We start from the raw sequence: 26049 nt of genomic DNA, 5'->3' as shown, positions 1-26049 counted from the left end.
CACCACAACATGGCAAACGATACCTACCTAACAGACGACTATGTCGCTTCTCTTCTTGCCGCCGACGCAAAATCCAGTTCTATTAAATATTCATCCGTGGGTCTCTCAGCCTACGCCCCCTCATCCAAGCCACCTCCCAATAAACCCAAACCCAACACTCGTTTTTTGCGAAATATTATCAGAGATACGGATAATCATAATAGCGCATTATTAGCCAAAGAAGCTGCGGAGGCAAGAGCTAGATTGGAGAGTTTATCGGGTGGAGCAAGACAGAGAATGGTTGCGCCGACGGATATTAGGAAGAGGCAATTGGGGGATATTAAAGCGATTCTAGGAGGGCCAGTGAAGAGGAAACGGGAAGAAGAAGATACAGGGCGGGGGAGTGGGAAGGGGGACCATTCGTCGCGGACTGGAAAAAGTGCAAAGATTCGGAAAGTGAGGGATGAGGAGGGTGGTGATCGCAGAAAGAATAGGAAAGATATCGATATTTCTGCAGAAATGATAAGTCATCGAAGGAGGGAATCGAGACGTGGTGAAGAACGAGGTGCGGATGAAGAAGTTGATAGGGAGAACAGAAGACCTAAGGATAGGCGGAGAAAACATCAAGGCGATGACTCGGAGGAAGATCGTCAATCTCAACGAAGAGAACACAGACGAAGAAGAAGTACTTCCGAAGATCGAGAGCGCACAAGGGACGAGAGGAAAAGATATAGAGACAGAGACAGATCAGGTTCACCTCGAGAACATCGAAGTAAAGACTCGATTTATCGAGACCGAGATCGATCACCCCGTCGCTCGCGAAAACGCTCCTTTTCACCACCTTCAGAAGGTGAAGGAAAATCCTCCTCGAAATTGGATAAACATTACTCATCTCATTCGAAGCGTCACCCATCTCCAGACGCAGAATCATCCGATTCCGACCCCCTCGATTCAATCATCGGACCTCGTCCCGCCCACGAAAAACAACCTCTTCGAATCCGTGGTCGTGGCGCTATATCCCTCGGTTCTACATCAATGGATTCTCGCTTCCAAGCAGATTATGATCCAAAAAGCGATGTGCAACTTGAAGATAATCTTGACAAGGTAGGAGGGGAAGGAGAAGATTGGGATCAAGCATTAGAAGCTCTGCGCGATCGACAGAAATGGAAAATGCAGGGAGCGAATCGATTACGAGATGCGGGGTTTTCGGAAGAGGAAGTTAAGAAATGGGAGAGGGGAGGTGAAAAGAGGGAAGAAGATGTGAAGTGGAAGGGGAAGGGAGAGGGAAGGGAATGGGATAGAGGAAAGGTTGTGAGGGGTGATGGAACGGTGGGATTTGAAACTGGATGGGGAGATTCGAAGATGGAGGGGGCTTTGGGATCTAGTACGGATACGGACTTTGGGAGATTGAAGTAGAGGGGGATTAGAGAGATGGGGATTTATTCCGTGGGTGGCAAATTCAATGGGTCCCTGACGAGAAATTGGAAATCGAAACTGGAAACTGGAAACTGAAATTTGGAAAGGGAAGAGAAATAGGAATCGAACATAAGATCACGCATGTTTTGGAAAGGGAAAGGGATTGGATACTTGGAATTGAGAAATAATGGATGGGAGTTGGGAGTTGGGAATCGGGTAAGAGTGAGAATGAAGATGAGGTAAATCCATACAACAATACAAACCCAATAAAAACACAAAACGCATCCTTTTTTATCGAGTATTCGTAAGCCTATGATCTATATACAATCAACTTCTTGAGATATCTAGGTATCACATTACTATTTACATCATTATCGATATCACTATGATAAGATAAGTTAATAAAATACCTAGGTAGTGAAGGATATATCGACTCTAACTAGTATATCTGATGAGGATTTGGAAAGATGGCGTGAATAAAGTGGAATAAAATAAAACAAAATAATATAAAATGAACCCTTAAAACCCTTAAAATCACAACATCCTACTCAATTCAACAAACAAACAAGCAAGCAAGCAAACAAGCAAGCACCTACTAGATACATATACCTAGGTATATATAATCATTCATATTAATCGTAAGAAACATTATAAGAAACGTATAAAATTACCACTATAAAGTATCAAAAGAGAATACACTCTACTCTAGTCTCCTCTCCTTTCATCTGCTTTCATCTCCTCTCCTCTCCTCTCCTTTCATCCCATTCCCATCCCCCCATACCCATCCCAACCCAACTAATCCAATCCAAATCAAACCAACAAAATTTCATTTCCCATCCTAAACACCTCAAGAAACACCTCAAGAAACACCTCAAGAAACACCTCAAGAAACACCTCAAGAAACACCTCAAAAAACCCCTCAAAAACTCCTCACAAAATACATATAGATAGATAGATAGTATCCCACCCACGAAGCAAACCCAAACCCAACATCATATTCATACCCATAGCATATCATAACATAGCATAACATAAAATACCATACCATACCATACCATACCATACCATACCTCCAGCGATCATCGGTATGAATTCCAACACCCATCCCAATACGCCTACCTGCCTATCCACCTACCAAAAGAAAAGACGGCATAACTACAGCTAAGCCAAACGGAGGAATTCAACTAGCTTTATAAACACGAAAACCATTTGTAAATACATGTACAAGCAAAGGGTTATCCTACCCATCTTATAAAACTGCACTGTGAGTTGAAAGAGATGAAAGTTTCTTTCCACAGAGTCGTGTATGATCGACTCAAAATATTTACCGACTTCACTGCCATTGGAAACAAGGGCATTTGGTTATTATATGATGAGTACAAGTGACCGATGATTACATTCAGAAGGTTGCATACCCCGTGTCGGTATAAGGATCATAATCAGGCCAAGTTCTCTTCACTCTATTAATTAAGCTTGCATTGAGTTTAACCCCGGTGAAATTTCGTGGAAGTGTTTGGCCAGCTCTGTATTGGCCAGTATTAGTACTATGGCATGCGCATCGCATTGTATACAACGGTTAGGGTTAAGTTTAGGGTAAGGGTTAATCCACTTACAGTAGCATATCAACCTTGATATTTCTCGCCTTATCCTTCAAACCAACCTGAGTGATATTATCACGTTCAAATTCACCACGTTTTGCAATCTCTGACCACCACGGACCGAGATCACCGATGTAGTCAATGAGAAGTTGTGTATCTTCATCAGACCATGGAGTACGAGTTTGTGTTGCACTAAAACCATTCTTAATTGCTTGCGCTCTTACATTCAAATGAGCGCTGGCTTGGGTAAATGAATGTGCGACAGTGCCTGGAAGATCATCCTGAGGTAATTGCACACTGCCTTCATCATCCTCTGGAACTTGAAGTGGTCGAGATAGCTCTTCCCTATGTTGGGTTTCCTGTTCTAGGTCTTCTTGATTTTGTTCGTCATCATCATTCTCAAGGGCTAAAATCGGTGATGGAGATCTGTGTTTACGAGGTGGAATCTGTGCTCGAGAGCTTTCACCAGCTTCGGTACGCGCTTCTTCGCTACGTCGGGGCTTGGATTTAGATACGTTTTTGTCGGCTTCAAAGCCTTGATCTTCGCTATGATTGTCATCATCTGACTGAACTTCGGGTGATGCAGAGGCTTGTCTAGAAGCTTTTCTACTAGGCGGATCTTGTGCTCGAGAACTTTCACCTTCCTCAGTACGTGCTCGTTTGCTGGGCCGTGCTGAAGATTTAGTTACAGCAATTCTGCGCCCGGGTTTCATTTCTCTTTTGTCGATTTCAAAATCGTCATTTAAGGAATTGTCTTTATCATCCGACAAAATATTTGCATCGCCGGCTTTACGCTTGTTGGTTTTTGGTTGGGATACTTGAGGTACTTCATTGTCCGCTCGAAGGTCTGGAGGAGGGAGTCTGCGCTTGTTATTTCTTGGCTGAGATGGTCCCGGGTCATCCGCCTGGGAATCTATAGGAAACCCTTGGCTGTCCTCCTCCCAGCCCACTTTTTGGGCATTCGGGTGCTTCCTATACATCCCACTACGCTTTGTAGTAGCCGTTAACAGTGGACGGCCTCGGGATCCCTGGGGTTGTTCAGGACTTTTATTTTCTTTATTCTGGGAATCGCTGTATTTCTTGAAGTATTGTGTAATCTCAGAGTCCTTTTTCTGCTGTTGTGGTTGTGACGAAGCTAGAATGCTAGAACTGACTTCTATATCACCACTTTTCCGACTTCCCGCTATCTTTCTGAGACCGACAAGCTTCGTTATAGCACTCGGGTTGTCATGAAAGCTAAGAAATTGTTAGCGGGATTTTGTTTCTTTGAACCACCGGAATGTAACACGTGTCACATAAAAGATGAACAGATTCTTACTCTTTTCTTTTCTTTGGTGCGGATGCCTGACGGCCCCTTTCCGAGATCGTGCTATCATTACGTTCTAATACCTCCGGCTCGTAGTCTGCACGAATCTCGGGTTCGGAGTCGGGCTGACCACTTTTAACGGGTTCTTCTTCGGCATCCGATTGAATATCTCTGACAACTTCTTCAAATGGCAACATCACATTCTTAATACCGCCTCTGTTTTCTACGATCATCTCCACCTCAACCCAGCGCTTTTCGCCATAATCGACAAGGTCATTGAAGAATTTCGATCTTGGAAATGATTTATTCAACCGTTCAAAGTCGACATATCTTCCCGAATCCTTTGCTTGGCCTGGAGGCAAAAACATACTGCGGATGATATCCATCCTCTCACCAGTTTTGATATCTTTTTTCCTAAAACTACCCTCGAAGCAAGAAGTCAGGAGTTCATTAGGATTGTAATTCGGACCGAGTTCTAACTGACGGGCAGTCAGTTCAAAAAGCTGAGTTCGTATTTCTAACATAATAGAGTGAGTTTCGTTGATCAATCTACTGCTTTCCGATCCGAGATCCGTAGGCGCGGCAAACTTAGACACAAATGGGCGAGGAAACATTTTCTCTAGAGATTGAAGAAATAACATCAAATCTTGTTGTGAAACTTCATCATCCTCACGTAGTTGAATGACTTGGCCTAGAAGAGTTCCAAGATTCGCTGACTGAAGAATGGCAGCAAAAGGAGTAGCCCAATCACCGAGACCACTTGAGCCGAGACTTGTAGCGTTTAATGACCCAGAGACCTTTTCCAAAACGATGTCAACTTCAATAAACTCCTCTCTTCCATATGGCTCTTTGTAAACCTCAAGTCCATTAGAAAGGGATTCCAAAGCTTTAAGATGACGACCCATTTCCTTAGGGCGAATGTCTCTTTTGGTAGATTTGCTGATAATGATTTGAGCCGTATTGTAAAGATCCGGGAGGGTCTCAATAGCCGACCTGGAATGAATGATTTGCATAACCCGTTTTGTATGTGATGTTGTGCGCGTATCGTCTGAAAAATCGCTGCGGTCTTCATCTTCTGAATCGTATTCCTGACCACTTGCGACCTTGGTTGTGTCAAGATCCTCCTCCTCTTGGTCTGCCACCTTGGTAGCTTCAGGGTCCTCCTCTTCATCGGCCGGTTCCCCAGCTTCAGGATCCTCCTCATCATCGGCTTGTTCGCCAGCTTCGGGATCCTCGTCCAGCTTGGCTAGTTCAGCATCTTCCTCATCGGATGGGACTTCTCTGTCTTCTGCAACTATAGATAATTCTATATTTTGTAAGCAACAATTAGCAAAGACAATGTAAAGCAAGCTAACCTCTGCGAGTGAGTGCTTGTTTGCGAGCAGCTCTGCGACCACCCCTAGAGATCTGTTGCTCATCTTTATCGCCCGTACTCTCAACAATTTCTTGACGAGGTTTTCGAGCATCCAAATCTACACTTTGGCTACGAGTTGATCGCGTGGTTTTTCGAATCGGACTTGCGGGTTTGGTTGGTGGTGAAGATGGGAGGTCTCGCGACACCGACCGCGCAGATGTTCGAGCCATCTCGAATATCCCGATGCGACGATCAAAGGATTAGTCGTACCCGAAGGAGTTTGGCGCAATAGGATTTATATCTTATCGTAAATGTCGCGATGGTGTTTGTTAGTGTAGATGTGTGGAGTTGATGTTGTTGTGTGGATGAATTGACGCGTTTTGTGTTGTGTTGCTGGGTGGAGATTGTGGGTGAAGGTTGCAGTAGGAAGTGGGGGAACGACTTTGGACCTAAAAATTGAGGCTATAAAGTCGCGCAATCACGTGTTAGATGTTCCACTAGCCTTTTTATCGCGGACGGTTTAAAAGCAATGTTAAAATGTAAAAGTGTACATTAGATAGGGATAAGAATTCGACAGATAGTTCTCAGACAAACCACTTTCAATATGGAAAGAATGAGAATGAGAACAAAAAGCAGACCAAAGCAAGTTTCAAAGGAATCATAGGTGCCTAGGTGTGTACCATGTCAATTCAATCAAGTTCTGTAGAGCAGATTGCTTTGTTAATTCCTATGGAGTTGAATACACGAGAAAGAGTAAGGTATCTGGAGAGCACATTTTCTACGAATATAGGAAGTTTTTCTATTACTTGATCTAGTCAATTCAACTCTCAAATTCTACGTACATCTATCTATCTACCTGCATTCGTGCCTCCAAAGAATGGTCTAGACGAACCGATATGTGTAGTAGAATGCAAATAGAGTTCTTATCCTTACCTCTTTAATGTCAATCATTGACTTCTTGATTAGGACCTTGGATCAGGGGAGGAGGGAGGGAGAGGGGATTACCTGGATAAATGAATATCTAGGTGTTTTCTCCTGAGAACCTTTCACTTTTCTAGATATTGTACTTGTATTGTTAATCGATCTGAGCATTTCTTACTTGTAATACAAATAATGATTGATATATAAGTTAACATATTCTCTCCACATCTGCATCGTGTAATTCAGGGGTTCACCGGTATCTTAGATCTTCTGGACGCCTCAACTCAACGCCTCAACTCAACGCCTCAACTCAACGCCTCAACTCAACGCCTCAACGCCTTTAACGCCTCAGATTCTCCCCTATCTAGAACCACCTGCACCTGCACCTGGGCAGGTGTTCAGTGCAAGTGTGAGATGAACCTTGAGACTGTATGGGTCCAGAAGAATCCCCCGAAGCCACCCAAAACGTAGGTACTAGGTACCTACCTACCTACCCCTTGATCTTGCACTTCCCAAAGCCGCTAATATGTTAGAAAACGATAATCTATTAATAAATATTGCTCCCCAATATCAATCAACTGAACCAATCATCATTCAAGCTGACTACAAAATCATCAGCCACAAGGAAAAAGCGGATACCTTTTCCTTAAGGTTTCCTCTTTCGGTGCAGGTGCTCTGAACAAATATTATCGTATCCATATTGCCGTATTACCTCTTCATACATCCCATCCATCGGTACGAAGTCTACTATTACTACTTACTGTACTACTGTCTGAAACCTCTTTTTTTCTTTCTTCTTAATACGCCTTTTTATTTTTCATATCAGACCTCTCTTTGATAATTCAATTCAAGGTACGACTTGGTCAATTTCCCCAAGAATCATTAACTATTGAACTTACATTTAAAACCTACTAGACACGTCATTGGTTCCCTTTCTCATACTATTCCCCCATTGACGCCTTACGCATCCTCACATCCAACAATAACTACCTAGTATCCCCTGATTACACCTCTGCTACATCTACATCTCAACTACCTTCTCATTACATCTGCCAACTCCAATCAAAAGACACAATTCAAGATGAGATTCCGGAGAAAGCAATCCCCATTGCTTTTACTTCTATTGCCATCATTGGCTCTAGCTCTATCTCCTGCGGCACAAGATAATATCGCTGCCGTTTCAAAAGACAGCGATGCGCAAACAGGGAAATTGGACAAGATTGATCCATCAGCAGCTGTTGCAACTACCGTCGATAACAAACCATCATACGGACTTGGTACGAAAGATGCGCCCGTCGATGGTAAAGATGGAAAACCACATGCTGGGCCATTTGTAGATACCACCAAAAAGGATCCCAAGAAGGACTCTACAGCAAGTGAAAAGGCAGATACGAAGGATTCAAAAGATTCCAAAACTTCCAATTCTAAGCTTACCGATGGGGAATTGGTCCCACCTACAGCCAAAACAACAAAAGAGAAGCCAATGCTTGATGCCCATGGCAAGGAAATCCCCCAGAGCAACGATGGAGTTATGAACGATCCAGGTAGAGAGGCACCTAAACATGGCACAACTGGTACCGAGGGAGGTGTGAGTGAGAAAGATAAAACACGAAAGGGCCAAGAAAGCCAAACGGGAGAGAAGGTTGAAAAGAAACCTGCATCGCCTAAAGAAGCACCACCCATACCTCATGATACCGAACAAAAAATCCAAGGCGATACCAAAGATCCGCAGAAGAAAGATTCGACAATTAAAAAGGCTTCCGCTGATGATAAGGAGGCTGGTAGTACGGATAACTTTGGATTGGATAAACCTACAGATCTCCCAGATAAGACACACAATGATCCTCATCCAATTCCTAACTCTGCCAACAAGGATCATTTAGATGTTACGAAATCCGATTCAAAGGGTATTCCAAAGCTTGAATTGGAAGGGGAGGGCAATAATGGTCTTATTCAACCTTTACATTCATATCTTCTTTCACTTACGATGATTTTATTCTCTGAAATCGGAGACAAAACATTTTTAATCGCAGCATTGATGGCGATGAAGCACGATAGACTTCTCGTATTTTCCGCCGCCTTTTCCGCATTGATTGCTATGACAATCTTATCCGCAGTATTAGGCCACGCAGTACCTACGTTGATTCCAAAACGATTCACCAATTTCCTAGCTGCAGGATTATTTTTGATTTTCGGAGGACGTTTATTGAAAGAAGGTTTAGCTATGAGTCCAGACGAGGGTGTAACTGAAGAAATGAAAGAAGTAGAAATGGAACTCGAAGAAAAAGAACATCTTGCAAAACAACAAGGAAGAAGACGTTCATCAGTTTCTCCATATGCTTTGGAAATGGGTCTTGGAGGAGGACAAAGAGCAAGCACAAGAAAATCTAGATCAGGGTCACGTCTTCCATCTCCACCAAGAAGCCCTTCAACATCTTCAGATCGATCCCCTTCTCCCAAGAGGTCAACATTGAAAAGTGCAGCAGGAGGCTTGAACAATCTTCTTTCGTTATTACTTAGCCCAGCATGGGTTCAAACTTTTGTAATGACTTTCCTTGGAGAATGGGGTGATAGAAGTCAAATTGCTACTATTGCTATGGCGGCTGGTCAGGATTATTGGTGGGTTACTGGAGGAGCAGTTAGTGGACATGCAGTTTGTACTGGTGTGGCTGTCATTGGTGGAAGAGCTATTGCTGGCAAGGTTAGCTTGAGAGTTGGTGAGTTTCTTCTTCTTGCATTATGCTATCATAAATTAAACTAACATTTTCGCAGTAACATTAGGAGGCGCCATTGCCTTTTTGATCTTCGGAGTTATCTATCTCGTCGAGGCTTTGTATTATGCTTAGGGTAAAAAAACCGGAACCCTTTTTCTTTGAGTACTGGAGGATATCAAGATCCTATGTAACAAGATTCAATTCATTCGGTTCAATTTTACCTCCTTCACTTTTTATCTTGGTCTTTCACTTCGGAACCTAAACCATCAATTAATACATTCCTTTTGCATGCCTCTTTACACCATGAGGATGAAGCGATTTTTTCCTTTTTTCTTTTTCGGGGGTTGGTTGGGTTTTGGTCTAGGAAGCGAATGCACAAAAAAGGAGAAGGGGGAGAATGGGAGAAAGTTACATTACAATACTACTTACTTTGTTACTAATACATGACGGATGGATTGATGGATGGATGGGTAGGGATGAATAGGTAAAAGGATGACGTGGTTGGTGATGGAGGGTATGGAAAAGAGATACCTAGTATGCATTATTATTGTACTCTATTTCTATCAGCGACGTAATGGATGAGATGAGATTAGATGAGATGATATGGATTCTGGATGGATATGTCTAGATGGATATGTCTAGGTGGGAGATATGGTTGTGGAGAGTAGAGAAAAGGAGAGCGCGGGCATGAAAGTTTCAATAAAAGGGATTTTATGCATAGATTAACTGAACGATTCTGTATTGTACTGTACTGTGTATGTACTATATAGGTCATCAGATGGTCGGTCAGAGCGAGAAGGCAAGGGAAGAGAGATTCATAGAATAGAAAGTGATTTCTGCATAGGTACTTGGGGAGATTTTCTTGGGTATTGGATGGTTTGATGTGATGTATGTGATGTGATGTGATGTGGTATGGTATCTAATAAATGAACGAATGAATAAACGAGTGAAGATGTAAGAATAGCGTACATAGGAATTTTGATAATCATTGCTCATTGTCTATCTAGCAGAGACATAGTCTATCTCGCTCTGAACGGGAAAACGGGCATACCAAACCCGTCAAACTCGAGACTTTCTTTAAAACACTATTAATTCAAAATTCAATAATAATTTTGAAAAAATATGATTAATTAGATGAAATAAAGGTGTATTATAGATTATCATCTTCTTGATAATCTGCTTTCATTAGAAATATAAAGGTATTGATTGTTGATTTGAAAATGAATTTTGGAAGTGATGATACATTTTTGGTGTGCCCGTTATTTCGTTCAGAGTGAGTCTATCTAGCAGAAAGAAGAGAATGAGGATGAGGATGAATATGGATACTAGGTAGGTAGGTATATAAAATGTATTCATATATCGTAGAATACCTAGTACTTGTGTTAATACATTATTGTACCGGTAGCTGGAGGTAGGTATTCATATCTTCCGACTCTATTAGGTTTAGCTGCGGGGAGAGAAATTATGTCATAATGTGATAGCTACCAGGGCTCCTAGATAGCTATGAAGTAAGTGGTAAAAATACTTGGAGCTCGATTGATTGAAGAAGCTTTAATATCTATCTATCTATTACTCTGGAGTGCAGTATATTTTATTGATATATCTATTGAATTTATTACCTATATTTATACAAATAGAATCAAATTGAAAGGTTAGAATCCTCGAGCTTACCGATTCATATCATAGCTCTATTGAGGAAGTTGGGAATTTCTGCTTTTTGGATGTATATCTATATCTATATCTATATCTATATCTATATCTATATCTAAATCGAATCAAATCGAGAAGCACAAAGTCAAATCTCAAACGACCAAACTTTCACACACGCCATCGATAGAAGCATCAATTGCAATTGGATTTATATCAACATATACAAACATACAGCACGACACGACACGACACGATATCACAATGACCCCATCAAATCTCAAACACATCTCGCGTTCGCTTTCCAAAAGCTCGTCATCGATCTCGAGAGCGATATCTGCATCTACATCTACATCTACATCTGTATGCTCCCCTCCACACTCGCGGAGACAATTCGCCAGCACCGCTGCGAAGAAAGATCAGAATCGGATATATTCTCCGTATGTTATATTCCCTTCCTCTTCCATTCCCATAAAATCAAAACGAGAAGCCCGCCCACTAACCCCAAAAACAGCGTGCGCTACCCCCCCGATCTAGCTACATACATCAGTCTCAGCACATCGAGCTCCAAACCGCTGCTAACGCTATGGACCACCAGCTACTGCAGCACCTGCAAAACCATCTCTCCTCTACTACACCAAATTCTGGAAGCGGGAGTGGGCGAGAAAGAAGGCGGAGTGCTGTTTGCGGAGGTGGAATTTGATGCGCCGGATATTATGAATGAGGGGCTGGGAATGCGCTATATGGTGCGCAGTGTACCGAGTCTGGTGGGGTTTTGGAGGGGGGAGGTGATGGGCGGAGGGGCGGAGGGGGTGGGTGGGGAAGGGGGGAGGTTGGGGAGTAGAGAGATTCAGGAATTGGGCAGAGAGGGGTTGGAGGAGTGGGTTAGGGGGGCGGCTAGGAGAGGGGAGGAGTGGAGAGAGGGTCATCCCGGGGGAGAGGGTCTTTTTGGGGGTTTGTGGAAGGGATGGGGGAAATGAGGGGGTGGGTGTGTTTGTAGTTGTAGTTGTAGTTGTAGTTGTATTTATGTATATCTAGATATTCCACCATTGAATTGATTGAATTGCATTAGATGCCGCCAAAATTCAAATATATATATCTATACATCTACAACATAAACCACTCTATATACTTTATCCTTCTCCCCTAACCTTTCATTATATCAACATCAATATCAAATATATCAGACACCCCAAACCCCCCTCTACCCAACCATCCACAATCTACAATCCAGAATCCAGAATCTACAATTCAAACAACAATGGGGGCAAGCCCCCAAACCCCCTAGCTCGCTGCGCTCGAGGACGGTGTTTCTTTCCTCGTTTGGTTGGTTGATTGGTTGTGTAGATATCTTTATTTAGATAGAGAATGATTGGTGGTTGAATAGAAAGATGGCTAGATAGATGCATAGATGCATAGATAAATTTAAATAGACAAATGGGTGAATAATTAAATAGTCTGCCTCCATGGCAATGGCCCCCGGAGGGCCAGCGGAGCGTCATTTCGAATGGGGAAGGGGGAAGAGGGGGGGAGAGGGTTGGGTGAGGAATTTGGAGTGGGGAGCTTGGAGTGGGAATAATGGAGGTACAATAGAGGGAATGAGAATGAGAATGGAAGGGGAGAGAGGTAGAATGGGAAAAAGGAAATCAGGAAAATTAAGGCGGGAATAGAAGGACGGGAGAAAGAAAGAGAAAGAGAATTTGGAGGGAGAAATCGGATCGAGATTATTAATTGGAGATGAAGACGAAGACGAAGACGAAGACGAAGACGAAAAAGATGAGAATGAGAATTAGAACGAGAGAGGAAAGAAGGAAGAAAGTATGACAATGGAAGAATGGAATGGAAGTACAATATCAGATATATACTCGAATCATGGTATCAATCGTATCTTCTTAAAGTTGGACTTGGACTTGGACTTGGACTTGGACTTGAACTTGTGACTTTGATTTTCTTTCGAGCGTGAAATGAAGATTGTGTTGTGTTTGAGATTTTTATCCTGCTGTTTCCTGTTCTGCTCTGCTCTGCTCTTCTTTTCGCTCGTCTCTTGTTTCTGTTTCTGTTTCTGTTTCTGTTTCTGTTTCAATTGCCGTCATATTCGTGATCTCAATCCAATTCCAATCACATCACATCACATCACAAATCCCTCATGCTCAGGAAATATAGATACCGACGAGTTTCCCATCTTCCTATCTTTCCTTCCCCCATCACGCAACATAAAATACCTCTTCCACGCTCTTCCACCAGCCCCTCTCATCCGTACTCCCTGAGCTGCCCTCGACCAAACTCTCCTGATACGAATCCGTCATGGCCCACCACTCGCGCACTTTGGGGTTTTCTCGCATCTTCTCCATGTCTCCTGCATAGTCATAGCCGACGTATTTGAAGGATGCGAAGAGGAGATTGTGTTGGGGATCGTAGTGGATGGAATCTAGGTGGGGGGTTAGTTATTGGGTTTATTGATTGGTTGATTGGTTGGTTCTTTGACTCAAGAATGGGAATTAGGGAAAAGAAGAGAAAGGAAGAAAGAAAGAAGGAAAGGAAGGGGATAAACATACAATCCTCCATATAACACTCCTTAATCTGTTTCAAGACCTCGGGCCAAACCCGTGCATGACACTCCTTGTACAATTCCACGCATTCCGGCTTAATTTTTACAATCTGCGCAATGCGTTTTCCTTGATTCTTTAATTTTTGGGTGGGAGCGGGAAAGGTTCCTGAGGGGCCGGAGGGAGTGAGAGGGGAGAGGGGAGAGAAGGGATGGGATTGTGAGTGGGAGGGTCGATGGGAGGATTGAGGAGGGGGGTTGCGTGGTGACCACATTTTTGGGGAGGGAGAACGGGGATTTGTCCACATTTTGGAGGTGATGGTGAAGGTGGTGAGGTGTATAGAGAGGTGAGTTGGGGTAAAGAAGGGTGTGAGGTTGTTGGATGATGGATGAAGTTGTGGTGAGTGAGTGAGTGAGTAATGTATCTCTCGACAATGGTTTGAAGATGTCGTGTCGTGATGTATTGTAACTTGATGATATACAATGCAATGTATGTAATGTATATAGTAAAGACAAGAATAAAGTATAGAATCAAAAGAAGCTCTCTCGCGAATCTTAACCCGAGTACGCAACTCCGACGTAAGGTATTCTACAAATCGGCGATATGGTCGGGATTGGATTGATGCGGGGTCTTTTTAAGTTGAGCTTGATTTTATTTAGATGTTTGGATGGTAAATACTTGATTGGAATTTGTATCTGTACTACAATAGACTTTACGATATATCTACTTTACAATACCTACACAATCTGATATCAAATATAACCTCCTTTACACATTCTACTAGGATGGAAAATTATCCGGAAAAATCCAAGGCCGTCTAGATGGATCACTTGGAATTGAAGATTTCTAAACATCAATTTATTTCCATAGATGATACTCGTACTGTGAGTTGTATACCTACATCTCCAGGACATCTACAATGCCTTCCTTCTATTTGTTCATCATCATCATAGCCCCTCATTACCGATAGGTATGGATGCAAGGAGATTTCTAACCGCTCCAACCGATTTCTCAGAGGGTTCCTCAAACTCCGAAAAACGCAATGGGATTTCTCCGCTCTTATGTAGTACTGTACATTTAAGCTTTGGATGCTCCGAATTGAATCCGCCCGTGGAAGTCCCTGTTATTGTTGTATGGGATAGATGGGTTGTGCTGGAGCTAAAAGCTAAAAGCTAAAAGCTAAAAGCTATGAGCTAGATGACATGGCATCTATAGCTCGGTGGGAGGTAGGGTAGGGTTAGCTGGGTAGGTAGATGGACCCCACGCGTTGGGGCTTTGGTTGATGATGAGAAGGAGGAGGAGGAGGAGGAGGAGGAGGATGAGATAGAGAATGAGATAAATGGAAGTAGAGGAGATAGAGGAAATAGATGGGGTATATTAAATAGTTGGAGTAAAGGGAATAGGTCAAGCAGAGGGAGTAGAGGGAGTAGAGAGAGGAGATAGAGGAAATAGTTGGAGTATATTAAATAGTTGGAGTAAAGGGAATAGGTCAAGTAGAGGGAGTAGAGGGAGTAGAGGGAGTAGAGGGAGTAGAGGGAGTAGAGGGAGTAGAGGGAGTAGAGAGAGTAGATAAAGTAGAGTGAAGATAGAATATGAATGTTACATTCTTATGTGTTAATTCGATAGTTTGATCAAGTAACCTTAACATATGATAGAATTTCAAGAGAGTGTTGGTCAAACAGTCAGTTGAGTATAAGTAGATATTAAAAATAAATACAGTTCAAAGTATTGATATCAGCCCTTGATATAATCTTGAACTTGCCTTGCTTCCGGTGAGCCCACGTCCTAGTTTCCTAGAGCTCTTGATCAAAAAGAGAGATGAGGATATATTTCCATAATTTCTTCAGGTGTTTTATTTATATGATATAATATATATTCAGAGTATGTCTTACTACCCAGGTATATATACAATAAAATTAATAAAAATCAAGATCTCTCCAAAAATTTTCACCAAGTTCTCATCCATCCATCCATCCATTCATTCATCCATCCGTACCTCACCAATATCAATATCAAAACCTCCAAATACATTTTTCCACCACATTTTTTCGCTTACAAAAAGCTTCAATCTCAACCCCCACCATCCATCCATATCGTACATCATCATCCCCGCCGTGCCCGCCAAATTTTATTTCCTCAATTTCATCATCTTCTCACGTGCCCTATAATTTTTATATCTTTTTTATTTTTGAATATCATATCAGATCAGATCAGATCAGATAAAGTCAGATCACATCATACCAAACATAAACCCTCATCCAATCTAAATCTCAGTCTCAAATCCAAAATTCAGAATACAATCAACCAACCACAAGAAATACTACACCAGACCAGACCACACCACCAGCCTCCCAAACCCTCAAATACAACCCCCCAAATCCACCACACACCCACACACATTACACCCTACCAAAGCCAAAGCCAAAGCCAAAAAAAACCATGTCCACCACCACCCGTTCCATCCCACCACTCTTAACACCCTATCTTTCTCTCCCCTCAGAATCCTCTTTGATTCTCCTCACAGGTGTATTGGGCGCAGGTACAAATTGGCTTTTACTAAGATATTTAAGTTCGATATTTTCACCTGGAGCGGAGAAAAATGGAGAAGGAGGTGCAGAAGGAGAGGGAGAGGTAAAAGTGGTATTTCTGAGCTTCATGAGGGATATGGGGTTTTGGAGAGAGGGGGCTAGGAAGATTGTATGTTTTATTTTCCTACTATGCTTTTTTGTTTTTTGGGGGGGGGAAGGGGGGAGTTCTTTCTGTTTCAAGGGACATTGGGTATTGCGAGGGCATTGGGTATTGGAGGAGAGGAATGGAAAAAGATCGTTGGAAGGAGATGTGTATTTTTGAAGATGTTCGACCAATCTGAGAGTGGGAATACAAAGTTGTATTTCTTACCTATGCTATGTTCCAAGAACTTTCTCAAGCGAGGAGAGGAACCAACAAATATGAAGAAAAGCTTCTCCAATTCTGTACCTCAAAGTACTCTCCTCCCACCACCCACTTTTCACTCTTCCACTTCCAATCTATCCTCATACTTATAATCCTCACTAACATCCCACTCAGAATCTCGACCTCGACAAACTAACCCAACAATCCCGCTTTCTCTTCCTCGACGGTCTCAGCTCTCTCCACCTCCCGCAAACCCAACCTCCCACCCCAGGAGCAGGAACCCCCCTCACATCCCCCCTTCTCCCCTCCATCTCCAACCTCCTCACCAAAGCCATTACCTCTCTCTCTTCCTCTCCCGGAAAAATAATCCTCATCCTCGACTCCCCCGATTTCCTCATCGCCAGTACCCCCACCCCAGAAACCGCCACTCAAGAACTACACTCCCTCCTCCTCTCTCTCCGCTCCCTCCCCCCCATCCACTCCACCATCACCACCCTCTCAATCGATACTCCTCTCCTCACCCCCCACCCCCAAACACCCCTCGCAACCAACACCTCCGCATTCACCACCACCCTCGCGCACGAAGCAGATTTGATCCTCAGCACGCGCCTGCTCGATACCGGCGCAGCGCGAGATGTAAGTGGCGTATTGCGTATCACAGCGGGAGGGAATCCGAGTGAGGACGGCAAAGAAGGAGTAGAGGAAAAAGAACTTTTGTATTTTGTAGGTGGAGATGGGAGTGTGAGGGTCTTTGAGAGGGGGCAGTAGGTGGTTGATGGATTGAGGATATGGATCGAGGATATAGATTAGGGTGCAAGGGATAAAAAATTTATTTTTATTTTTCCTTTTATCTTTATGGCGAGGGGTGATGAATGTGGGTTTACTGATACGATACTGGGGTTTCTGATATGAAGTGATGAGAAAGAGGTAGATCAATATCACGAGGGAGAAAAAGGGGTATTGATGGAAACATTCAATCCAATCCAATGGAATCCAATCTAATCCAATCCAATCCCATTCCATCACAGAAAATCAGAGCAAAGCAGAGCAGCACAAAGCAGAATAGAAAAATATACAAACAAATCTCGGTAGGTAGGTATCAAAGACATCAAATTCGCAATATCTATCTATCTGTTTTACTTGGGATTGATAAATAAATGGATAGATGGATGGATAGAGTGAATTATGAATGGATGATGGATAAATAAACGTAAATCAACATCAAATACAAATACATATTCGAATGTCAACATCAACATTCATTATATTACATACACATCATATCATATACATACATGCACCAGTGTATATATACTAATATACTTCCTATACATATACCAATCCACACCAATCCACATCAATAGACATGCAACATACTTATTACTCTACTACTATATACTATATACACTATACTGCTATACTGCTATACCACTACATCACACCATGATTCTAAATACTCTGGTGAATTGTATATTTATCATATAACCATAATATCATTATATATTCATCTCACACCCCCATCCCATACCATTCCAATTCCCTCCAAGCCTCTACCCAATCCCTTTTCAAAATATAACTCTTGTTAAACATCCTCTCCATCCTCTCCCAACATCTATCCTCTCCCATTCTCTTTCATCCCAAACCCTAAACCTCAAATCTCAAACCTCAAACCCCAAACCCCAACTCCAATACAATTCACCCCCGCCTCCCCCCATCTCCCTTCGTTTCCCTTCCCTCCACTTCCCTCCACTTCCCACTTTGCACCTCGAACTTCGAACTTTGAACTTCCAATCTTAAGTATAGTGGCTTACCTAGATACCACTACTTATATCTTGATACCATATACCATACTATACCATACCATACCATACCATACCATACTATACCATATCATACACACCTAACCATACCATATATCATGATATAACTATATCATAACTATTCATTCATAACATACTACACTCTACCTACCACTTACCACCTACCTAGACACATCCATTTGCATGTAAACATTAAAGACAAGGATTATAAAACGATTGGTCTGCAAAAGAGAAATAGACATCTTCAACATTCGTCATTCGTCATTCGTCATTCCTCACTCATCATTCATCATCTACCTTCCCATTCACATTCCCATTCAAATTCCCATCATCACAAAATCCATATCTAAATCCATCAACCAAAACCGTATACACTTCACAAACTCCAAACCTCACATATCACAAAGAAATAATTCTCATCATCACAAAATTCTTTGAATTGCAAACGATGGAATTTTTGCTAGAGAACATGTCATGTAATGTCATGTCTTTAAAAAAATTGGCATGCACCCAACCCACTTCATACCCTCATACGATCCACGAAGACATTCATGCGACCCGAGTTTTTTGAACTTCGCATACACTCATTAAAAAAAGATTTCTCAATAAATGTAGCTTTCATTCCCAGTTCTCTAGCAGATCAAAAAAGCCATTCATTCGCCAACCCTTTCGACGCTATTGAATCCATCCCACGCAAGCAAACCAAATTGTTGTAAACATTTACTCGGATTTAGTGGCTGGTCCTCTAGCTCCCTTTGGTACACCGGTTTGGAATCCATTCTTGAATCTTCTTGGAACTTCTTTCATGTGACGCATGCGACCGGTACCTGTGGTCTTTCTTCTCTTGGCTTTCTCACCCCAGTTATCTATTCAATGGTGTATTAGCATATATTCGTACTGTTGTTCATCTTTTCATTTCTCCTTCGTGTATTGATGATTGGAGGTAGGAGTGTATCGTGGATATTGCTGAATCGATTTGCTGATAAAGATGAGTGGATGGAGAGAACGTACATTGACGGGTCTTAGCTGCTGGGTAACCGCATCCTGAACAGGTGTGCTTTTGGATGTGGAGAGATCTGCGACCTGTAAATTGAAACCAGAATATATCAGCCTTGAATTCTTCTTCTTGAACCTCATCCCAAATCCATAAAATTAAATCCTTGATCAATTGTCCATCTCCTGATCCGCGACTTCATCATTTCCTCCTCTCCGTCCCAAAAGATTGGATTCAAGACTAACCGCAACGTCTGCACAAAGTGTGCGTCTTGTTGTGACGCTTTCCGAAACTGGAAGTTCCCTTGGCTGTAATTCAAATCATCATCAGTATTGAGATCCTCGTTGGTTGTTGATATGTAATATATCGAGATTCGAAGGTTACGCACTCATTTTGAATTAGGAACTGTGGAATTAAATTGTCAGCGATTGTCTAGATAATAAGACGTATGATGGCACACAAATTGGCGATAACGTACCTTGGGGTTGTCGTGGGGTTGTCGTTGGTTTCAATATCTCGACTTTTTTTCGATGAGCAATGCAGGCTTAATCGCGAAATAGTGGGAAATTTGGAAAACCCTAACTTGATCATGTGATTATCGAAGCGAGATATGGAGGACCGTGCAGGGTTGGAATTTTCGAGATGCCTCAGAACCTAAACTCTTATCATGTTAATCTTCAGTCGGCAGTGAGGTCTAGTGAATATATATACAATTTAAGTATAAAAATATAAACAGATGATCAATATGCGAAAAACCTAAGTGTTAAATTGTGGTTTTCTGAAAGATCATATCTTTAATTATTTGCAGCAATTTATCAAATTCAAGGGACTGTTATAATGACGCTCTGCTGGCCCTCCGGGGGGCCACTGCCGTGGAGGCAGAATATATATTATTAGAGAAAGTTATTTTTGTTATTATTCATCTTCTATTCTCGCTGCTCATTCAGCTGCTCAGTCGCTCAATCGCTCAGCCTCTCCGCCGCCTCCCCCACCCACCCAAGGCCACTGCCATGGAGACAGAATATATCTATTTTATTAAAAAGAAGATCAATTTTGATTGTTGTTCATCTTCTATCTCTCTACTCACTCAGTTGCTCAATTTCTTAGTAGCTCAGCCTCTCCGCCGCCTCCCCCACCCACCCAGGCCACTGCCATAGAAGCAGAATATATATTATTAGAAAAACATATTTTGATTATTTTCCATCTTCTATATCTCTATTCACTTAGCCTTTTCATTGCCTTTTCTACTTATATAAAGCTACTGCTGTGGAGGCAGAATACCATCACCAGACAATGTCGATTTTCGTTAATTGCAGAAACACTCCTATTCTATAATCATTGTTCATCTGCTATCCCTCTACCGGCTCGGCCTTGGAGGCATAATCTATATTATCAAAAAAGGTTATTTTGGTTATTCTTCATTTTATATCCTTCTACTCGCTCAGCCTCTCCTATCCGTTGAAGTAGAATTTACAAAAATGAAGTCTCAAATTCAAAACTATTATCCCTCATCTATCACCTCCATTATCTCCTCCACCTTCTTCACCTTCTTCACCTCTTTCACCTCTTTCACCTACTCAAAATCACAATACCACTACTATAAAAACAAGGCAGAATATCTATTATTAAGAACTAGTAAACAATACTCAGAAATTCCAACTTTTTACTATTTTCCATCCTCGTCCTCTCCCCTCCCTCCTCACTCTCCCCTACCTATCCCCCTTTAAATCCACTCAGAAACCCTCTCAATTCAAGAAACCTTCTTTACCACCCTACCTACTCTATCCCACCTCATCCTACCCTCCCTCTCTCTACCCAAGCAAAATAGCAAAATAATTCCCAATCATTAGAAACACAAACACAATGCATAAAACAAAGAGTTGAGAAAGATGTTTTGGATTTCTATGTACTCGACTATGTATGTAGGTATTCTTCCTCCCTCTTTCCCCTCCCCTCCCCTGCCCCTTTCCCTCCCCCTCCCCTCCATCTCCAAATTCATCAATCCTATCAAAAGAAACGGGTATCTTAATTCTTCATCTCCATCTTCATCTTCATCTCCACTTCCACTTCCATCTATCCAACTCAACTACTCCGACCCCCAAGCTCTCATCACATACTATCCAGACTCCCCCTTCTCTCTGTGTCTATCAGTAGATTATGCTCCTTCTATTCTATTCGGCCGTTTCCCATGCACACATCAAGGAATAATCTATTAACAACCCGCTCAATCCATATATACAACCACCATCTCCATCTCCATCTCAAAATCTTCTCCTCCCCATCTTTAATATGTAAAATCCAAAAATCACCCAAGTACCATATCCCCTACCCCTCATATACAAGAACTCCAACGCCATTACTCCCCCTAAAATTCCTCTCTCAATCCCAATCATTTTAATCTCCCCCTCCCCCATGTTCTACACAACCACAAAATAATTACAACGTAATCAAATCCACCTCCGAGAAATCCGGCGGATTCCTCCCATACACCACTCTCCCCTTCGCATCCAACGCCGCTCCCACATTACTAATCCAGATATTCGCTCCTGCATAATCTCTCGTCCTCTTAACCTCATCATCACTCACCCCAATATCATCTCTTGGAATCCAAACCACCGGTCTCCTAGCTCTCAACGCATAATGTTGAAACGCATGTTTAACAAGAGCATCTCTCTCTTCCGGTGCCAAATCTTCAATTTCGTCATTATACCCACCATAAAGTGCATTGGCGATCTTTTGCTGCGCTTCAATATCTTTATGGCGTCGTTTACGCGTGAGCTGTGGGCGAACAACTGGCTCATCGATAGGTTGAGGACCATCGGTGCCAGTTCCACGGGCAAATGTTTTGTGTCGAAGATTTCGACCGGATTGTAAAGCCCAACCGCCAGCTACAGCAGCACCATGTACAAGATTTGATGGTTTAAGCTTGGCAAATTTACTACCGCTGTTTCTATTTGTGGTCGTAGGATGTAGCGCATCCATTTCAATGTAACCTGGTCCTTCAATACCAGCTCCATCATTTTGTGGTACTGTTTCAGGATCTGCAATAGTGAGACCAAGACGTTCGGCTTGTATCCGATCGAATGCTTCATCACGAAGGACAGCTTCATCCTCAAATGTGATTGGCAGATATCGAAGTAAAGGACCAAAAGACCAATTGAGAAGGAATTGGTAAAGAGCAGTGAGTAACAAAGCAACAATCATAATAATTGCCTGAGGAGTAAGTGAATTACCTTGCTCATCCTGAGTCAAGAAGAATAAACCGATGAGGCATAATTCCATGACGTACAAACCAGTAAATGTCTGATTGATAGCACGTGGGTATAGAAGTCCTCCTGTATCAATCCTGAATCGAGACACATAAAGCATATTGTAACGATTCGCAATCCAAAGAAGTGTGAATGTAATAATGACGAAAATTATGATGACCGGCGTAACCACACAATAAATTAAACCAATACAGGCAAAATTGGTGTAAACAGGGAAGAATGATCCCCATGTCACTGATGGAAGCGTTGTATTCCTGGTCCACTTCTGTCGAGCAGTATTGTCGAAAATCTTTGGTAAAACGAACCAGAAAATGAGAGTCGTTAACTGTAGGAGTGTACCCGAGCTCACAGAAAATGCTTGAAGAATCATGTAAGAGAAGAAATAATTCGCCGCCTTTGGTAATTGTTGTGCAAGTGTTTCGGGTATAGAAGTAATGTCATTGGACCATGATCCAATTGTAGCTACCGCACCACCAGCGATGGACACAACCAAGAAAACTTGGACAAAGAGAAATGCAAAATAATAAGTTTGAACCAAACCCTGCTTCTCATTGCCAGTTTGTGAACCTTGAACAAAGGCAAGATAACCCAAAATTGTTGGTACCAATGATAGCAAAATACTGAGCACAATGGCGGGCAAAACACCTGCTACGGCTTGAAGAACCTTTTCGGGTATAACCTTAAGCCAATGAAGCCAATGTTTGGTATTCACTAAAGAAGATATCTGGGATAAACTTGATGTCCATGCGACAGGAATCGACCATAAAATAATCATACCAAGAACGACAGCAGTAATGACAGCGGTCCTGAGCCAAGCCTCCCACCATTTGATAGACATGTTATCCCAAAGGACATCATTGGGTGAAATCTCAACAGTACGCGGTGCCATTTGCTTTGGAACATGGTAGGTAACAGACTGGCAAGCCATATGTGCAGCTACTTGATGATTGAATTGAATGAAAGCCGAGTTCATGAGAGGGAATCTCTCAGGAGACTTTTGATCCAATTCGATCTCAACATTTAGCTGAGCGAGTTGTTCACGACACCAATATATCGTATCGACTTTTGGACTGATTCCAGGAATGCCAAAGAACCAATCAGGAGTCCAACTGAACCTGGCTAATCGATGGGTTGGCCTATCCTTTTCCTTCAGATAACGTTGCCAAGCTGCGGTCGTTGCATTTTCCTCATATTCCTCGTTGAAAGCCTTTGGATATTCTACACCTGGTCCATCATCTGAGTTTAGGAAAGGTATGATATCCTTAATTACCTGCCACGCAGTCTTTTTTGGCGGGGCACCAGTTGCAACCCTTGACTTTGGCCCATCGCCTTGAGTTAAAGGAAACTCATCATCATCTTCATATCCTGTTGGGATTGGAGATGGGAACCCGCCAGCGGGACCCTTCCAGAATTTCCACCAATTATTGGTTTGAAAGGCATCATTGGTTCCATCTCCTCCATATTGAAAGCCATTTCTTCGTACTGTGTTGCCTTGCAATTTTCTATCCCCATCATAACTTCGAGGATCACGGTCGGATGTTGACGGGCGTTCTTCTCTTTGCTTCTCAGTTTCCCGGTTCTTTTCATCATCCACACCAGATCCATACGGTTTCGGAGGTGGTGGCCGTTTTCTATATCTTCCATATTGATCATATTCGTCGTCCTCCGTTATCGATGGTGCGTCGAGACTTGCGAACCCATTACCATTCGTTTCTTCAATTGTATCGTCTAATTCTCTGCCAAGTCCTAAAACGCCCCCAAAAGCAGTACCTCCTGCCTTTCCTACGGCGTCCACACCTTTGTTTAGGCCTTGTCCAACTACCTCGAAACCTTGTCCCATAGCGGCGAGGGGGTTGCCAAGCTTAAATTTCTTCGAACTGTGTCGCTTATGTTGTCGAGCTTCTTCCTGTCTCTCCAATTCTGCCTCCTCGTCTAATGCATCATCCACGGTGTGAGGAGCCTCCTCGCCAGTCGCAACTCCGCCACTTTGCGCCAATTCTGCCGCTCTCTCATTTTCGCGTTTTATTTTCTCGGCTTTCTCTTCCTTGGTTAGTTTGCGATTCGATTCCTTAGCTCTAGCTTTCTCATCCTTCTCTGCTTGTTTTTTCTGCGCTTTCTTCGCGCCTCTGATCAACTCCGTCTCGGCTGCTTCCAGTTTCAAATGGATTTTGTCGCGAAGATGGATCTTCTTTAATAATTCATCATAATTTCGATTAATCCAAATATTCCTAATTCCTCCAGGGAAAACATCGTAAAGCCCAGCGAGAGCTTCTTTGGTAAGCCATTTATCCGGAATGGCACTGACAAGCACCGTAGTTGCTGAAGCTCTCAATCGATGTTCTGCAGATGTCAAATAATCTTGTCGTACTTTAATATACACTCGTAACTCTGCAAAGAATACACCGCAGACCCACATGATGGCCAAAAGAGCAAGCACCAGATGCGCCCAGTATCTACTTGTCTTGCTAGGCTGTATATTAGTCCAAGCCAATTGGTCCAGTCCAGTTACATTTGGGTTCGAAGAGACTTCTGTCTTATTTTTGTCGTTTGCATATTGTAACGCCCAATCTCCACCTCTGCCTCCGATATAGTTCATGGGTACAAGAATTGGTATTATGACGACGGCCATAGGTATGAAAATGACCAGAAGCGTTTGAAGGTATCGAAGGAAAAAGTAAGCGTCCAAGCCACATTTGTTGATAACTTCTCGATCTCGAAATTGAAATATGGTAAAGAGCCATCCCCACGGACTTCTAGGAGGTGGTTCTGTTCGTTCTTTTTCGGGGACTAAATAGGTCTTTGGTTTGCTAGAATTCAGTCAGTAAAGTCCATTGGAATCTGCGTCCACAGAGTGCAGATCGCCACACGTAACATCCTCCAAACTTACAATATCCGTGCAAGCTTGTTCTTCAAAAGCATAAAAGCTATCATCTGTACACCAAAAATGATGGCAGAAGATGCCATTGCCGTTAGAAGAGCGACCAGACTAATACCCTCGGAGCCTTGCGCTGCAGGCGTCGTGGTTTCGGACGCTGAGGTAGAGGTCGTCGTGGCATTGCCAGTCAAAACTGAAGACATGTTGAGTAACGTTGAACACCTTAACGATGCATAAGAGAAAGTATTTATTTATTAATCCACCTAAGATGTATTGGTAGTATTGGATGGTGTTTGTGAGATCATTAACAGGTCGTTTTCGTTTTCGTTATCAATATTGAGGTCGATATCAATGTCGATATGGATGGATATCAATGTCAGTATTGGTATCGTATCGTATCGGTACCGGTGTGGAAAAGAATGAATTAGAAGGAAATAAAAAGATAATAGAAGAGAACTAGAAGAGACCTAGAAGAAAACTAGAGATATCATTGAATCATCTAGGTAATGCCAATACCAATGCGAATGACAATGCCAATGCTAAAATGCTAAAACACCTGGTGAATGTTTGATTTTGGAAAAACAACTTGGTCGTGTTTACCATTTGGGCCCTTGTGATGGTTGAACTGATTAGGATTATCCAAAATCCCAAATCCCAAATCCCAAATTGAGTGAAATGATTCGTTGATCGTAAATTACACTTATGAAAACCTTACCAA

At 42.4% G+C, this 26049-nt stretch overlaps 9 protein-coding genes across 9 annotated transcripts; 4 read left to right on the top strand and 5 right to left on the bottom strand.

Annotated features, from left to right (window-relative positions):
- Positions 1 to 9: 9 nt before the first annotated feature.
- On the top strand, positions 10 to 1395 carry EAE97_010643 (uncharacterized protein; the record flags this gene model as incomplete). The annotated part of the gene is made up of 1 exon (XM_038881158.1): positions 10 to 1395. One exon carries the CDS (start codon positions 10 to 12, stop codon positions 1393 to 1395), a length of 1386 nt encoding a protein of 461 aa, XP_038728019.1.
- Positions 1396 to 2794: 1399 nt separating this feature from the next.
- On the bottom strand, positions 2795 to 5883 carry EAE97_010642 (uncharacterized protein; the record flags this gene model as incomplete). Its single annotated transcript, XM_038881157.1, has 4 exons — positions 2795 to 2918; positions 3009 to 4229; positions 4312 to 5605; positions 5655 to 5883. The coding sequence occupies 4 exons, from the start codon at positions 5881 to 5883 to the stop codon at positions 2795 to 2797; spliced, it is 2868 nt and encodes a 955-aa protein (XP_038728018.1).
- Positions 5884 to 7655: 1772 nt separating this feature from the next.
- EAE97_010641 (uncharacterized protein) lies at positions 7656 to 9420 on the top strand (the record flags this gene model as incomplete). Its single annotated transcript, XM_038881156.1, has 2 exons — positions 7656 to 9291; positions 9347 to 9420. 2 exons carry the CDS (start codon positions 7656 to 7658, stop codon positions 9418 to 9420), a joined length of 1710 nt encoding a protein of 569 aa, XP_038728017.1.
- Positions 9421 to 11199: 1779 nt separating this feature from the next.
- On the top strand, positions 11200 to 11915 carry EAE97_010640 (uncharacterized protein; the record flags this gene model as incomplete). The annotated part of the gene is made up of 2 exons (XM_038881155.1): positions 11200 to 11375; positions 11450 to 11915. 2 exons carry the CDS (start codon positions 11200 to 11202, stop codon positions 11913 to 11915), a joined length of 642 nt encoding a protein of 213 aa, XP_038728016.1.
- Positions 11916 to 13139: 1224 nt separating this feature from the next.
- EAE97_010639 (uncharacterized protein) lies at positions 13140 to 13788 on the bottom strand (the record flags this gene model as incomplete). The annotated part of the gene is made up of 2 exons (XM_038881154.1): positions 13140 to 13363; positions 13491 to 13788. 2 exons carry the CDS (start codon positions 13786 to 13788, stop codon positions 13140 to 13142), a joined length of 522 nt encoding a protein of 173 aa, XP_038728015.1.
- Positions 13789 to 15920: 2132 nt separating this feature from the next.
- Positions 15921 to 17141, top strand: EAE97_010638 (uncharacterized protein; the record flags this gene model as incomplete). Its single annotated transcript, XM_038881153.1, has 2 exons — positions 15921 to 16178; positions 16548 to 17141. 2 exons carry the CDS (start codon positions 15921 to 15923, stop codon positions 17139 to 17141), a joined length of 852 nt encoding a protein of 283 aa, XP_038728014.1.
- An 883-nt stretch (positions 17142 to 18024) lies between these two features.
- On the bottom strand, positions 18025 to 18435 carry EAE97_010637 (uncharacterized protein; the record flags this gene model as incomplete). The annotated part of the gene is made up of 2 exons (XM_038881152.1): positions 18025 to 18157; positions 18359 to 18435. 2 exons carry the CDS (start codon positions 18433 to 18435, stop codon positions 18025 to 18027), a joined length of 210 nt encoding a protein of 69 aa, XP_038728013.1.
- A 478-nt stretch (positions 18436 to 18913) lies between these two features.
- EAE97_010636 (uncharacterized protein) lies at positions 18914 to 19579 on the bottom strand (the record flags this gene model as incomplete). The annotated part of the gene is made up of 4 exons (XM_038881151.1): positions 18914 to 19059; positions 19205 to 19276; positions 19433 to 19495; positions 19576 to 19579. 4 exons carry the CDS (start codon positions 19577 to 19579, stop codon positions 18914 to 18916), a joined length of 285 nt encoding a protein of 94 aa, XP_038728012.1.
- A 1590-nt stretch (positions 19580 to 21169) lies between these two features.
- EAE97_010635 (uncharacterized protein) lies at positions 21170 to 25914 on the bottom strand. Its single transcript, XM_038881150.1, has 2 exons — positions 25344 to 25914; positions 21170 to 25263 (listed from the first exon to the last, which is right to left on the bottom strand). Exons 1-2 carry the CDS (start codon positions 25532 to 25534, stop codon positions 21624 to 21626), a joined length of 3831 nt encoding a protein of 1276 aa, XP_038728011.1. The 5' UTR covers positions 25535 to 25914; the 3' UTR covers positions 21170 to 21623.
- Positions 25915 to 26049: the final 135 nt, after the last annotated feature.

This window comes from Botrytis byssoidea, assembly GCF_014898295.1.
Source record: "Botrytis byssoidea strain MUCL 94 chromosome Unknown BBYS_029, whole genome shotgun sequence".
NCBI lineage: Eukaryota > Fungi > Ascomycota > Leotiomycetes > Helotiales > Sclerotiniaceae > Botrytis > Botrytis byssoidea.
This window is presented reverse-complemented; position numbering and strand designations above follow the sequence as displayed.